The sequence below is a fragment of the Mus caroli genome, unplaced genomic scaffold (assembly GCF_978045245.1).
Source record: "Mus caroli unplaced genomic scaffold, Mus_caroli_1 scaffold_10, whole genome shotgun sequence".
In the NCBI taxonomy this organism is placed as follows: Eukaryota; Metazoa; Chordata; class Mammalia; order Rodentia; family Muridae; genus Mus; species Mus caroli.
The window spans coordinates 82,011,780-82,026,783 of record NW_028227265.1 but is presented as its reverse complement, the minus strand read 5'-3'; the positions used below and the strand labels follow the sequence as shown (position 1 = coordinate 82,026,783).

Genomic DNA, 15,004 nt, shown 5'->3' with positions numbered 1-15,004 from the left:
GCAAAATCATTTATACTTGGATGGTGGGCTGACTTGGCATTCTGATGCTACTGACAGTGTGATTTGTAACCCTAAGTCCCAGATTTTACATGTAGGTATTTCTTAACAGTTAGCTCAGGGGGAAAAAAACCCTATTATTTCTTGAATTCAGTAGCAACGTTGTGAATAGGAAATCCTCAAAAAAATTGGGATGACATTTGAAGAAGCATCTAACATCATGATGAGCAGAGGGAGCAGGTGACTTCCAGATGACAAGGCCATCTCATATGTACAGTACCAAAGTGACAGGGAAAGAGCAATCAAGAAAGGAAAAGAAGAAGCTGTTTCTTTTTAACCTGCATTTTCTTTCAAGTGCTGAGAGGATCTTGAGAAAGGGATGGAAGCCAACAGGAGAGGGTGGCCTACACCGATTTAAATTTCTTTGCTTGGTTGAATTTCCTTGTGAGGTCTCTCTTAAGGGACAGAGTCTGACCTGTGTTTGTTCCATGAAGCCAGAGAGGGCAGCAGTCTGCAGGTACCTTGCCAGTCTCTCTACCCCTGAACTCGCCAGATAGCATGAGTTCAGAGGACGTGGACAAGGGCAGACCTTCCTCTCACACCTCGGGCCTAGCCCTTTGAACACGGAGCACAGTGAGAGGTGGCCTCAGAAATTTATTTGTCCAAGGATCACACTCAAGAAAGGTGACCTGATCAAAGCCTTTGCATAGTCATAACCTGCATAGGGGAACTGACCGAGGGATAGATATATAATACACAGGCCTTCAGACACAGGCATCTAATCAGGAGGTCCAGAAATGGCTCCCTTAGGGTTCAAAGGATTCTGTGCAGTTCCCTTGCACCTTTTAAAGTTGTGCACTGGCTGAGGAACACGGACATGTAGGTTTTGAAATGCAGACCTGCTAGACAGTCCATCAAGAATTTTTTGCTCTATAGAACTACACATGCATTCATTATCCTGGATGTTCTAAAAATGGACAGAGTGCAAGCTCATCTTCTTTTGTTCTTCAGTTTGTATTCTCTCTCTCTCTCTCTCTCTCTCTCTCTCTCTCTCTCTCTCTCTCTCTCAGAAAATGGATATGCAGTAAGGAAAAGGGAAAGATATTAGGATTGGGAGAAAAATTTTCAAGGTAGGTATTTTCCTTACAAAGAAATTTCATTTATCACTGTAAGCAGTTGTTATTACCACCAGCATACTACTACACAGGATTCTAGGTTCAAAAGAGATGTATGTATCATTGTTTCAGCAAAGGAAATTTGGTAACTTTTAGTAAATGCTTATTATGGGATAAGTGTTGTCAGAGGCCAAGAAAAACTGGAAGAATGACAGAATCACAGATCTGTTACTGTAACAGGAAAAATTTCCTTACTAAGAAACCTTTCATTTCATAAGTAAGGGCGGTTCTGCAGCTTGCCAAACATCACAGTTGGGAGAGACAAAATTGGTTGTGGAGTCTAGGTTTTTAGTCTAGAGCCTTTCTCATCTGACCAAAGCCATTCCACAGAAAAGAAAAAGGAGGAGGAAGAAAAGAAGGAGGAGGAGCAGCAGCAGGAGGAAGAGGAGTAGTAGTAGAAGGAGGAGGAGGAGAAGGAGGAAGACGAGGATGAGGAAGGGGAGGGGAGGAGGAAGAGGAGGAGGAAGGAAAGGAGGAATAGGAAGGGGAGGGTGAGGAGGAGGAAGAGGAATGTGGCGGCAAGTAGAAAATATAAAATAGGCTCAGTGAACCAAGGGCCTGTTATGGCTTGGGCATCCCAGTGAATGCAAAGATAAACAAAGGCAGTGAACTATTGTCCAGTCCACCTAATTAGTAGACCATTGCTTAGTCATTGGGTAGACTTGGAAAAATAAGGGAAGTCTGAGACTAACATGCTGCCTGTTCATGAGCTATGGGATGGAAAATGAACACTGCTTAGTTTCTGAAGGGAGGAGGAATGGTGGTCGTCAGACAAGGGAGCAGTATAAGAGTGGAGGGGAATGGGGCTGGAGAGATAATTCAGTTTGTAGAGTGCTTGCCAGGCAAGCACGAGGACTTGAGGTCCATCCCCAGTACAACAACACTAGGCGGTGGCATGCTTACAATTTCATGTGCTGTTTGTAATCCTGGGGCTGGGGAAGTGGAGACAGGCAGAACCCTGGGACTTGCTGGCCAGCCTAGTCAACTTGGGTGATCTCTAGGCCAATGAGAGGCCTGGTCTCAAAAAACAGGGTGGATGGCACCTCCTAAGAAATGACTCTGAAAGTTGTCCTCTGACCTCTGTCTGGCCCTGCGTGTGCACACACAAAAGACAAATACAGGAAGCTATAGCCTGTACAAGGAGAGGTGATTTGAACACTCGAAAGAATTAGGGCTCAAGAAGGTGGATCCTTGAATATTTGCACAGTACTCCTTTATTTCCACAGAAAATTTATACTGCCAGGTCGTTATTCACAGCCTTTCTTGCCTCCGGATCTTCCACAGAACTCTTCACTGTGCTCTCATTCACTCTTATTTCAGTTTTCTCAATAGCTCCCTCATCACAACCACATCTCAAGAAATGCTTGTCTCCTAAGATTTAGCCAGTATAGTCCTCTTTCTTTCTTCTATTATTATTTTAGGACCACGTCCTAGCTAAGTTCTTGAACTCATGGCTTTCCTGTCTCAATCTTCCGATTAGCAGGATAATGGTGGCCAAAACACACAAGTCCCCAGACTGACTTTTGATCCTATGTAACACTGTGCCATGGGGACTTAGGGTCATAACTTCCAAATGGGAACTCCCTGTGTATTTCAGGTGTTTTCCTACCTACTTTACTATCCATGCTGGGAAAACAGGGGCTCTCTGAGATTGTCCCATCTCCCTATCTCCTCAGGATGAATCCGTTTCGATTAGAGATTAGCATCTAGTCTGGATTCAGTTCTCCGTTTCTTAACTTTCTTTTCCTCCTGTACTGCCTACTCTCATCTTCCCTTGAGTCCATGCTTACATAGTCACCAAACTGACCATGTGGCTTCCCTGTTAGATTCCCCCAACTGCACCTTGCCTACCCAGCATGGAGGATTCCCTGGGCAGCCCAACTCCCTAGCCTGTTAAGCCCTACTTGGACAGAACCATGCTCTCTTGACATGTCTTTCTGGTGTCATCTTCCAGTGTCCCCCCACACACTCCATGCTCTGGTCATTCTAAAATGCCATGCTCTGCCTGCCCAGTCAAGGCTTTGCTCCTGACCGCCACTCTGCCACTCCCTGCTGATGACTGTCAGTATCTCCAGACAAAGCCTAACTGAGTTGTGTAGCTTGTCTCACTCTTGTCCCCAGTCTGATGAGGACAAGATGGGTGAGCATCTTGGTTGCTTGCACTGCCTGCTGACTCTTAGCACTTAACACCTTTATACATATTTACTTCTCTGCTCAGAGTTCAGTGGACATGGAGTTCACCTTATTCTCCAGCACTCCAGTCCGCACCGGCAGAATATCATACCAAATGAATATGTGTCTGATGAATGTAGTGGATACGCAGGAAACTTTCCTTGACCAAAGGGCATGGGCGAAATTCTCACCTCGTGGACACCATACCCAAGCCTTAGAGGTCTGACATATTTAACAGTTTGCTGCTGTAATGCAGCATTTAAGAGCCTTTCCTTTTCCTTGGGTTGGCGTAACTCCTTTTAAAAGTGTTCCCACAAGGGTAAGGTCAGCTGGGACACAACCGTGTGGGACTAATTATGGATATCTTTGTGAGAAAAGCTTTAAAATTATGTTTAAAAAGAACTCTTTATTAATAAAATCAATAGGATCTGAACAGGCACATAACAGATATCTAAGTGATAAGAAACTTGTTTGAAATGAGAAATAACCAGTCTAGACCCGCTGGGACCTATCTTTAAGGTTTTCAGTCCATCATCTGAAAGGCCTTTTGGTTCTATAGGAATACACTGGTACATTTATATTCATGTAGACAAGCATTAGGGGGTCATGTTGCTTCTCCATATTACAACATTCTTTGAATTTTGATTTTATCACCATAACCTCTTCTGGGAGGGAAGTACTTTCTCTCAGCTTCTGGTCAGGGGTATGTTTGTCTTCATAGGGACCTAGCTTGCTCTTTTCTTTTTGAGTTTGACACAGAATGAAGTCTTTCTTTCATCTGATGCTGAACTAACATTTGTTACATGTTTAACTTAACCGATTATCTATTTCTAATTTTAAAAACCCACTTTTTAGCCTTTGATTTTTATATACATTTTAATCGAAAAGCCTAATTATGGAAAAAAAACCTTAATTTATATCAGACTTCCTTTCTTCTGTATTTAAATAGGGAAGAAAACGCAAACTCTTCTTTGGTTGAACTGGAAAGTGATATTTCTTATTTTTGAAAAACAAGAAATAAAAGTCAGATTATTTTTATGTGCATACATGATGCGTGTGCATGAGCGCATGTGTGGAGGCCAGAGAAGAACATTGTTGAATTGCCTTCTCCTTCTCCCTTTACAAGGTCTCCAAGTATCAAACTCAGGGCATCAGGCTTGAGCAGAAAACATGTTTACTCATGGAGTCATCCTGATGGCTCAAAGTAGTGCTTGCTTACATCAGCATCTCTCTCTCTCTCTCTCTCCTCCCCCATCCCAGGCCTCTCTCCTCATCATCTCTCTCTTGTGTGTCCCCAGTTCAGATTCTCAGGTTGGAATTTAAGTCTAAGAAATCTGCTTGAGATGCATGAGCAGGTGGGTTTACAAGATGCAGTAGTAAGGACGGATGCAGGGATGCTGTGATGGAGGATGCATGTGGGTGACGCCCCAGACCTCTGATCTCTTGCTTAGGGTGGTCCTTTCTTGATCTTAGGTCAGAGTCCAGAAGACAAGTGTAATGCCTTACTGGGTCAACATCTATATGCTCTAGACATCTGGAAATGACCCGTGGGCCCAGACATAAGAGGCTTTCTCTACCTGCAACACTTCGCTGGGGGAAACTGAAGGGTGAGCAGGGAGGAATGAGGCTTCTACACAGGCTTTCATGATAGCATCTCAGGACCGAGTTGGAGAAGGATGCACCATTTCAGGAAATTCCCAACTGTCAACCTTTGGCTCTGCAACACTGGGAAGGGGAAGCCATCCTGGTCTGCCTGCATGAGAATCTCCTCTTCTCAGACATCCTTTAGAGTAGTGAGTCGGTGTCTTGGTCTTTGGGCAAATTATCTGATGGTTGCTTTGCAAGGGAAGCTGATGAGGTGCCGTACGGTAAAGCTATCAGAGCACCTATCCAAAGTAGAGAGAAGGAGTCCAGATATAGAGGAGGTTGAATTACTCATTTTGAGCCATTATGGAGCAATTTAGCACCTTGAGAGCATTCATTTGCTAAGTGGATCGTACTGGAGGGGATAACATAGCTCTGCTGCAGTGGACACGCTGGGGCTGATGCACCAGATTCTGAAAAAAACTGGTTACTGGTTTTGCTCATTTTTTTTTTTTTTTTGTAAAATCTAGACTGCTGAAAGGAGTTGGAATAAATCGAATATTGATGAAAATATTGCCTATATCGTGTTTATAGGTGAATGCTTGAAGTGGCCTGTGGCTGCTTTCATCAGCTACCCACATAGTTCTCACTGATTCCTGGGATGCTCATTTTGGTTAAAAGAAGACAGATTCAGATACTTATACCCAACTGTTGGACTGAAGTTGGGGACCCCTGTGGAGGAATTAGAGGGAGGATTGAATGAGCCAAGGAGGAGGGTGATCCCATAGGAAGACCAGCAGTCTCAACTAACATGAACCCCTGCCCAGAGACTGAGCCACCAACCAGGTAGCCTATATGAGCTGGTCCAAGGCCCCTGACACATAGACAGCAGAGGACTGCCTGGTCTGGCCTCAGTGGGAGAAGATATGCCTAATACTTGAGGCCCCAGGGAAGGGGATTCTTTGCGGGGGGGGGGGGCCCTATCAGAGGCAAGGAGGAGGGGGAATGGGATGCCAGGAGGGGGGCAATGGCTGGAATGTAAATAAATAAAATAATTAATAATAAAAAAGAAGTAAGGCAAACCTATCAGAGAATCAAACAAAACAGATAACAATGAAAAGCAGTGTCAGGATTTCCCCACAATTTTCAGCGATCTGCGGATGAGACTGCTTCTAAGTCAGCCCTGAGTTCCTAAATGTTGTCTCCACAACGGAAGAAAGATATGGGGAATACGGAAGGGAGCCTGAGGGCCAGTGTAAATGCATATTTGTTAAACGGGGACGTAGTTTTTAACGTAATTTCTGGACATAAATAACAATGACTTGTGGCATGTCAGGTGCTTTTCAAAGGAGGGGTTATCCTGGGTTCTGTCCGGTGGAAGTTTCCTTTCATCAACTCCTGCATCAGTGGTGGCCAGAGGGACTGCTGTGTAGGAACACACCACTGTCCGGATTCTAGCCGATTCGGTGTCAGCAAGCAAAGGACGCATCTTTCCTAATTCGGAATAATTACCTTTGAGTTTTCCTCCTCGATCTGGGCCTTCTGAATACTGTTTTTGGATTTGAAAGTGCCCTAAGGGTACCATAGCCAGCTTTGCATCTATACCCAGCTCTTCTCTGAGGTCCCTTTCCCCCTCTATTCTCCTAGGGTATCAGAATAGGTGGGGGAGGGCGCGTTGTGGGTCTGTGCCATGGGCACAGAGTTAGGTTCATTATAAAGAAATGGCTCGGAAGCTCATTCTGAAATTGCAGAGCGTGAATGAGGGTCAATAAAGAACCCAAATGAGGAGCTGGAGACCCATCTATACCTACATAAACGGGGAAAAGCTGAAACTCATTTATTTGCTCTGTAAATCTGAATATAGCTCACAAAAGATCACACTCGGCTCCACAAATACACAGCTCCAAATAATCAAAGTCCCAGGACGGGAAAGTTGTCACTAACCCGCTGGTGAGCGTGGGCACATCAGCTAGAATCCATAGCTTTTCCCTACGCTGTCTAGTTCCCCCTGAAGAAGCGCCTCTAGATATGCCCAAACCCTTTGTATTTCATGTGGGCAAGCAAGCAGAGAGCTGGGAAATGCCATTTACTAGTAAATAATTTATTCCATCGCCCAATTCCATACGCTGGATTTGCTTCTGTGTGCATTCAAGTGTAAGAACGATGGCTTTACTTTGGGCATGAGCTTTTTAAATAATACATTTTTAGCAGGTGAGATCTTTGTGGTCTCTCTGGAATTACTTTAACTAAGAAATGAGAGTACAGGGCAATTGTTTTTAAAGATTAAGACGTGGTGGTTGTCAGGTGTGGTGGTGCGTCCCTTTAATCCCCCAGCACACCAGAGGCAGAGACAGGCAGATTTCTGAGTTTGAGGCCAACCTGGTCTGGGGAGCAAGTTCCTGCTTGGGCAGCTGGATTACATAAAGAAATAATGAGAGAGAGAGAGAGAAAGAGAGAAAGAGAGAGAGAGAGAGGAGAGAGAGAGAGAGAGAGAGAGAGAGAGAGAGAGAGAGAGAGAGAGAGAGAGAGAGAGACACTAAGACACTGACTAAGATACATAACTAGGGTTATCATTATTATCAGTGTATGCACAGTCACAAAGTCTGCCTTTTTCTTCTGACCATCAAATTAGGAGAGGAGGAGGTCAGAGGCAACCACCTGTATATAATTATTCATCTCCTGAGACATATGAGATCCCAAAGCTGAGCGAAAGCCACCAGACACTGGATTCTAGCAGCCTGTCTTAAAGTACCAGATACTTTTTAAAGGAGTCCTAATAGGGACGACACAGTCACAGGTGCCCTGGAGAGAAAATGTCGCAGGTCTATTGTTTTTGACCCGAAGGCTCTGGTGTTTAAGTGAGCACCTACCTACCCCAAATTAGAGTAACTTGCCTAACTTATTGGGTGCTGATAAGAACTGCAAGCTGGGAATTGGGAATCACACCCCCAAATCCCAGTCCTCTCTTATACCAGGTACACTGTGTATACTGAACTTATATTTGAATGGAGAACGGTTTGCTTTCCTTTAAGGTTTTTTTTTTTTTTTTAGAATAATTTTGTAACTTTATTTATGTATAGAAACCTTGGCAGTGCATATTTAACCCAGTTTAGTGGTAAGTTCTTCATCCATTGTCTTGTCAGGATTGTTAATGCAAAGCACAGATTAAGGACTGAGAGCTTCCCCTCCCCAGGGGCGACTGATCTCATTGTACCTGTCCTTGTAATTGGTCCTATGGCTCCCATCAGCTTAGCCAGAGCACCCTCGACTTCCGAGTTACCCCACGTGAGGGCAACAATGGTACATGCCTTCCTGTGGACCAGGTGCCCCAGCCTGGGCTTTCCCTTGATGATGCAGTAGGGAGCCCCATATCTTTCATCACAGGGCAGGCAGGAAGACCACCAGCTCAATGGGGTCTACATCATGGGCAATCACCACCAGCTGAGCCTTCTCTACCAAGGTGGTCACTGTATTGAGTCCTGTTTGAAGGTTGGGCAGTCTCTTAGTTGGGACATCCCCTTTGTCAGCAGCTTTCTTCTCAGCACGGGCCAGTAGCCTTTGCTTCTTCTCCTGCTTTGTCTCTGGCCTGTACTTGTTAAGCAGTAGTTTGCTGGTCCAGAGCTTGGGCTAACTGGTTAATGGCAGGAGGTAGTACTTTGAGCCACTTACCGAGGAAGCCCCCCTTGCCTTATGTACTGGAAACATTCGGGAAGCAAGTGAGCTCTCTTTCGGGCAGTGTGTCCTGTCTAATGCTGAAGCCCTTAGGCCTTTGCTCAAAGAGGATTCACCACCTTTTGGCCCCCTGTTTCTTCACAAGGACAGGGCCACCTCCATCCTTTAGACATCATGCTCGGCTAGAGCAGAACTTCCTTATGAATTTTCTTTTGTTCTCTGCCTCGCAGGAAAGGAGTCCAGAGCCTATCACTGTTTGGCAAGCAATCTTTCAATGAGTTTATCTCTAGCCCCTGATTTGATGGGACAGGGCCTTGCTACCTAGTTTAAGCTGCCCTTAAACTTTTTGGTGTACCCCTGACTGGCCTCAAATTCCCATTCCTCCTACTTCTGCCTCCTGATTTTGGATATTATGAAACTATACCACAACAACCGGCTATATATACAGTTCTGTGGCCCTCGCTCCCTAAAAGCAGTATTTCAGGATAAAACACTTCTGGTAGGAAATCTTTACTTTTTCTCATTCAATTATCCAAGCAACGAGATCAAATGAGGAAGGTCTTATTTTATGAAGAAGACGACAGTGAGCAAACACCTGCGATTGGGTAAACATCAAAAGATGGACGAGAAAAATGTGAAATATTGACATTTCCAGTATTAATGATCGGTGCAGGGGTTTGCACCACCCCAGAGAGCAAGAGCTCATGTATACACTAGTTTTCCAAAGGCACTTTGGGGAGAGTCAGTTCCAGATCTCACGAGACTCTGCTCCATCGTGAATATCCACCCAACTACATCACTGGCTTGTGCCTCCGATCTTTCTTCAATGAAAAGCTACGAAGGATGCTCTGTATGAATGTAACACTCCATGCGCTGCGGGAGCCCCAGAGACAGCAGCTTGCGTTAAAATAAAAAATTTCCCCCATTTTCTTTGTACTCACACCAGGACTGCAACCTTGCTAGTGGCACACTCAAGTTTGTACCATCAACAAAAAAATAATCAGATGAAAACATGCCCGGCATGGAATCTGAACTTGCTCTCCTTTGGAATGTCTCTGGCAGGAGCTATGGCAACTCTCTTTCTACAGTAGGCAGATTGATTGATTCCAGGTCTTCCATCTGTTTCTATTCGATAAAAGCTTTAACTTCAAGCCTTTTTTTAGATACTAGGCTAGCTGATAATCTGGCCGTAAAGAAATGGGGATTTGGATTGAAAGCTGCCATTTCTTTTGTGTAAGGTATTTATGCCGAACGATGATTATAGACCACCGACCAGCTTAAGGGACTGGTGTGGTGAAAGTCACAGAAAACAGGTTTCTCAGTTGGCAATGATCCCCTCCTCCCCCCCCCCCCCGTTACAATCTTCTTGTGGTTTTGGTAAAACCCCAGCCATTGTCAAACCCATCAAACCCCTTCTTTATGAACTTACCAAGTGTCTTTCTAACATCTGAGTTGGATACATGGTACTAAAAAAATATGAATATTTCCGAGACATCAGTTCGCTTGTAACTGCAAAAGCAGAGGGAGTCCCGAGGAGCTAGCTCTCTATAGGTAATAAGGCAGAGGGTCTGAAACCTACAAGTTCAAGTTGCCCATATGCAGCTTGTTAGAACAAGCTGTCAAGAGGAAGATGAAGGGTTAACATGGCCAAGACTGAGACTCTGAGGAAGGTGAGTAAGAAGGCCTGTCCTTGGGTATGTAACAAGAATGCTAGAAAGATGAGGGACTGGACTCTAGGGTAGTAATTGCAGGCTGGCTGGCTCCCAGAGTCCCCTGAGGAACACACGAAGGACACACACCATTGTTCTTTCTTATCTCTTTGTTTCCAACGCAGTAGCTAACTTTGATAGACTAAATGCTAAGTAAGGATGGCTGCTAACAAGAAGAGACCATCCTAGACTATGCCATAGACAAGCAGCTAAATACAAAGCAACAGCAAAAGACTGCTGCTCTATCTCGGTGGCTGGGATAGAGTTAACTTTGCCATGGAAACGCTCCAGGCTGATCATGTAAATGTGAGAACACTTGAGACACCTGCGGGATTGGAGGATGGTAACACTGGTCAAGAGACAAGAGACAAGAACAGCTAGCAGACAGCCAAGGTCAAGGCTGGAGTTTTCGATGGGTCCTCAGGAAACCACCCTGGCAGCTCCCAGTTTCCAGTCACCACACGGAGCACCGAGCAGTGTCACTTTCTGGACCCAACAAGGACATGTTCAAAAATGGCCCACAGAGCAGAGCTTGAGTCTTAGGCAGTACTGGGAACTTAGCCTCTATTTTCTCTCCCAGCTTTCAACTACAATGAAACCCCACCCGAGGCGCCACCATCGCAGAGGAGCTTCTAATGAGGACAGCTCTCCTGCCCAGACCCATCTAACGGGCTGCGCTCTCTCTCCGTGCCTTCTCCGACTCTGGCAACAGAGCCCGCTATCACTTTGAAAGCCCTGCAAAGGAAGTGGCTTCCATTAACTTCCAATTTATTCCTTTCCTATTGCGATTCTGAAATGAGGAAAGAGGAATGCTAAGGACAGAATTTTAATGTAATTCTTCAATTGAAAAGGTTTGTTCCTCTGACAAAATCATGCTGCTGGAGAACATGCGCTTTATTAAAAGGGGACCTGTCAGAAAGAAAAGCCACTCCAACTACAGGGGGAACAAAGCCTTCTGCAGCGGATCCGCTCCAGAGCGGCTGTATGAAAAATATTTGTGTTCGGGATGCCTTTTCTAGTGACTTCTGTTGTGATTTTAGACGTGTGTTCTTGGAGAAGAGACTTCTGCTTCAGCATGTCACTGTGAAAAAAATCACACTAAGGGACTCAAAATTTTCACCGCAAGCACCAGTTTGAATTTGTCAGCGCGTCTTGTCGGTGCACCTTACTGCGCATGTGCAGTGTTAGTCAAGTGAACCAGCAGTCGGGAATGACTTCACACACACCCACACACACACCATAAAATATACAACAGCTCATTTTCATCTTCGCTCTCCCTGACCTCATGAAAATGTGACCAGGATGCAAATTGCCTGGGCCACTTCTCCACACAAATGCTCCGGCTACATCTGCCCCTTCTACAATTTCAAAATGGTGGCCAACGGTCCCGATGTGCATTTGGTTGCAAAGTCCTTCAAAGTGTGGCCTGCCTTCTCCAATAACTGATTATGGGAAGCTAAGCCCTCTATTTGATAAGAATAACATTTGCAGTGCCGAGGTAACCAGCTGAGTTCATTGTAAATGATTTTCAAAGTGTTTTTTCCCCTTAAGTGGAAGGTTCGGCCGCAGTCAGCTTTTTATCAGCCTGGCAAATCTGAACCCAGAGGGGTTAGGCCTAAAACTAAAGCTGCAGATTGTCCTTTGAAAGGTCTGTCGCTAATCTGCTAAGTGTACTTGGAGCAAAATGTCAGTTCCCGAGGAGAGGTAAATTTACCATGGAGCTAAATGAAATTTAATCTCTGAGGCTTTTCACATGTATGGGTCTCTTCCAGGGCTCTGCATCTAATTTTCATAATTTTGGCTTTTTTTTTTTTTCCAAAGAGGGATCTAAAAATTACAGACACTTTAGGACCTCAATAATATAGTTCCTAAGCATGTAGTATTATTACGGACTCTATTGTGATATCAATATTTTTATAATCGGGGTGAAAATTTCGTATACTTACTCAAAAAATGTTGTCCATCCAGTTTCGTCACTTTTGGTGGCTAAAAGCCCACTGTTGCCATGGTAAGTAAACAAAACCAGTTCCAGGCCCTGAGCGGTCATGCTTTTCAGACACCCGTTGGTGCCTATGGTCAACCATATCACCTGGTTATCGGGAGACACCACCCGCACTGGCATCCGATTCGGATCCCTTCGGATTCGGAGGGTGTTGCCATTGCTGTCGGTTACAGCAGTGACGTCATTGTCGTTGCTGTAACTAAAATTATACAGGTAGTCACCCGTGACCAGGCTCACGGTATACTGGTGAGTACCGTTGATGTCAAAGATGTAGAGCTCTTGATCAGTTGGAGAGGCAACTTCGTAAAAGTTCATGGAGTTCAGTAAAGGTTTATTCTTTGAAACGGCCCGGATCCTGATATTTCCCAGATCTGCAATGTACAGTGTGCCATCTGGCGAGGCGGCCAGGGAGGACGGCGCATTGAGTTTGGCATCTTTGGCGTAGCCGTCTCCGCTTTGGTAGCAGTCACAGTTGGCGTCGTTCTTGCAGTCACATTCCGAAGGTATCCCAGCCACTAAGGAGATCTCCCCGTCTGTGGTGACCTGCCTTATTCGGTTGATCTTCTTCTCATCAGTTTCCGTGATGTAAAGGACCCCGCTGTAGGACACAGCAATGGCCGTGGCTGACTCCAGGGTGGTCTGAACCGCGTGCTTCCCCACCGGGTATTCCACTCCAGGGACCTGACAGTGCATGGGCCGCCCGGCAGCGATGCGGACCTGACGGTTTTCAGTGATCTGTAAAACTACGTTATTATCCAGGACGTAGATGGAGTTATCCATGGGGTTGATCGCGAGGTCAGTGGGCCATTCCAGACGCACCTTAAGAAAGAAATAACTTGGTTAGTCAGCTACTGAGCTGCAGTTAATTTGCTAGAAGAGCAAATTAGACCATTCAGAGAAGTTAGCCTTAATTTGATAAACTGAAAAGTGTTTTCATTTCAATATCCATGGTCAAACAAACCTAAAAACTTGGAGTGGAGATGAATATAGGACATAACATCTTATTTAAAGATGCAGTGGGAGCCTGGAAAGATTTGCTGGTTTTGAGACAGCAAATGCACTTCTACGCAGTGAGTCAGTTATTGCTGAGATATGAACACATATGCTCCTTTTAGTAATAGCAGCCAAATGCCAGGGCTTCCTAGGTTATGAATACATTAGTGTTCCATTGTGTTCTCAATCAGGCCAATAGTTAAGTTCCTAATTCTAAATATAAGCCCCTTGGGACTAATCATAGTGTGTTTTCTCTTGTACTCAAGGAGCCCGTGCAATCAAAAGATTAGGGATTTAAGCTGTTTTGTTCTTTTTGGAGTATCTGCATGCTGCTACGTTAGTGGGATTTTATTACACAGGCTTAGCATTTCTTAGAGCTAATTGTTCCGTCTTTCACCGAATTCATCAAAATGCAGACTCACAGAAGACTATACGTTTAAACAGAACAGTTGTATCCTAGCCACTCCTATCCCCGAGAGACGGAACTTAACATGGCGGTACCACTGGCTACCTGAGACAGATCATTGACAGAGCAAATGAAGTCCCTCAGAAGCAAGACAGAAAGCTCAGCTTAGCATAGTACCTGGCTGATATGCATGCTAGTATCACAAGTTAAAGGTCGGGCTGACGTGAGGTCGTTGGAGCCCAGGAGAGTTGATATGATTCCATTTTGATCAACCTTTCTGATCATGGTCCCATCAACAAAGTAGATCAGTCCGTTCTTATCGATCGCCATTCCTTTATCGACGAGAAGTAAGTGTTACTATTTTTTTTTCATTATTAATTTTGGTTAAACCCTTAGGCCTACTGACAAATTCAAAGCTTATCCCTGGTAATAAAATGAATGTTAGGTAAGATTGCTGATTGTAAAATCTTAAGAAAAGATAGGGGGAAAAAACCTCCCACACAGGCATTTACAATTCAACTACATTTATATAAAGAAACAAAACAAAGAATCCAAACCTCCAAGGGTCTCGATCAAGTTTAAGAACTTCCTAGGTATGGAACCTGTATGCTTCAGATACGAAATAACGTCTACAGTCCCAAGGTAGGCCGTGCATTAGAGAGACAGGCTTAGATTCTATTAGAGTCGTGACACTCTTCCCAACAAAGACGGAACCGAGCCGAGGTTAGTGTTTAGCTGGCCTTCTTACAGTGAAATCTGCCATTATGAATAATTCAGTATAGCAAATATTTTTTTTCCAGCCCGGGCTCACACAATCCTCCCTGGTTATAATGAAAATCAAAAAGTTTCCGAACCGAACGGCATTGTAACGGATGGGCGTGATACTTGAACGAGAGTCAATCTTGACTCCTTTAAAGCTTTTATTGCACAGGACTTTTAGCCCATTACCTCCCCAAATTCCTCATAGCAAGCAGTTTTTCCCATGGCATAGAGACAAAAGTTGAACAGCTCCAAAGTGGGTAAGGGCTACCAGGGTTGCTTAGCGATGGTTTGTACAGAGGCCTGGGACTTATTCACAACAAGGAAATTCCAGGACAATGAAGGAATCTGGAGTTTAATAGGACGTGACATGAATGATAGAGTGTGGCTTCGGTCTTTGAAAAGTTGGGCCAAAAAAAAAAATTGTACGACCAGTTCTGTCTTTAAGAAGTCCAAACTCTTACATTTACCGTAAAAAAAAAAAAAAAAAAAATCAAGTTAGTTAGCTTCTAGCAGTTACATACCAGATGGCTTT

General features: G+C 44.5%; 1 protein-coding gene across 8 annotated transcripts in view; it reads right to left on the bottom strand.

Moving 5' to 3' along the window:
* Tenm3 (teneurin transmembrane protein 3) overlaps positions 1 to 15,004 on the bottom strand; it is a 623,557-nt gene that overhangs the window by 36,045 nt on the left and 572,508 nt on the right. For all 8 annotated transcript variants that reach the window (XM_029480774.2, XM_029480777.2, XM_029480775.2 and 5 more), the window contains 2 exons: positions 13,888 to 14,042; positions 12,256 to 13,130 (listed from right to left, as the gene is read on the bottom strand). In XM_029480774.2, the coding sequence (XP_029336634.1) occupies positions 12,256 to 13,130; positions 13,888 to 14,042 (1,030 nt within the window). The remainder of the gene's footprint in view (positions 1 to 12,255; positions 13,131 to 13,887; positions 14,043 to 15,004) is intronic.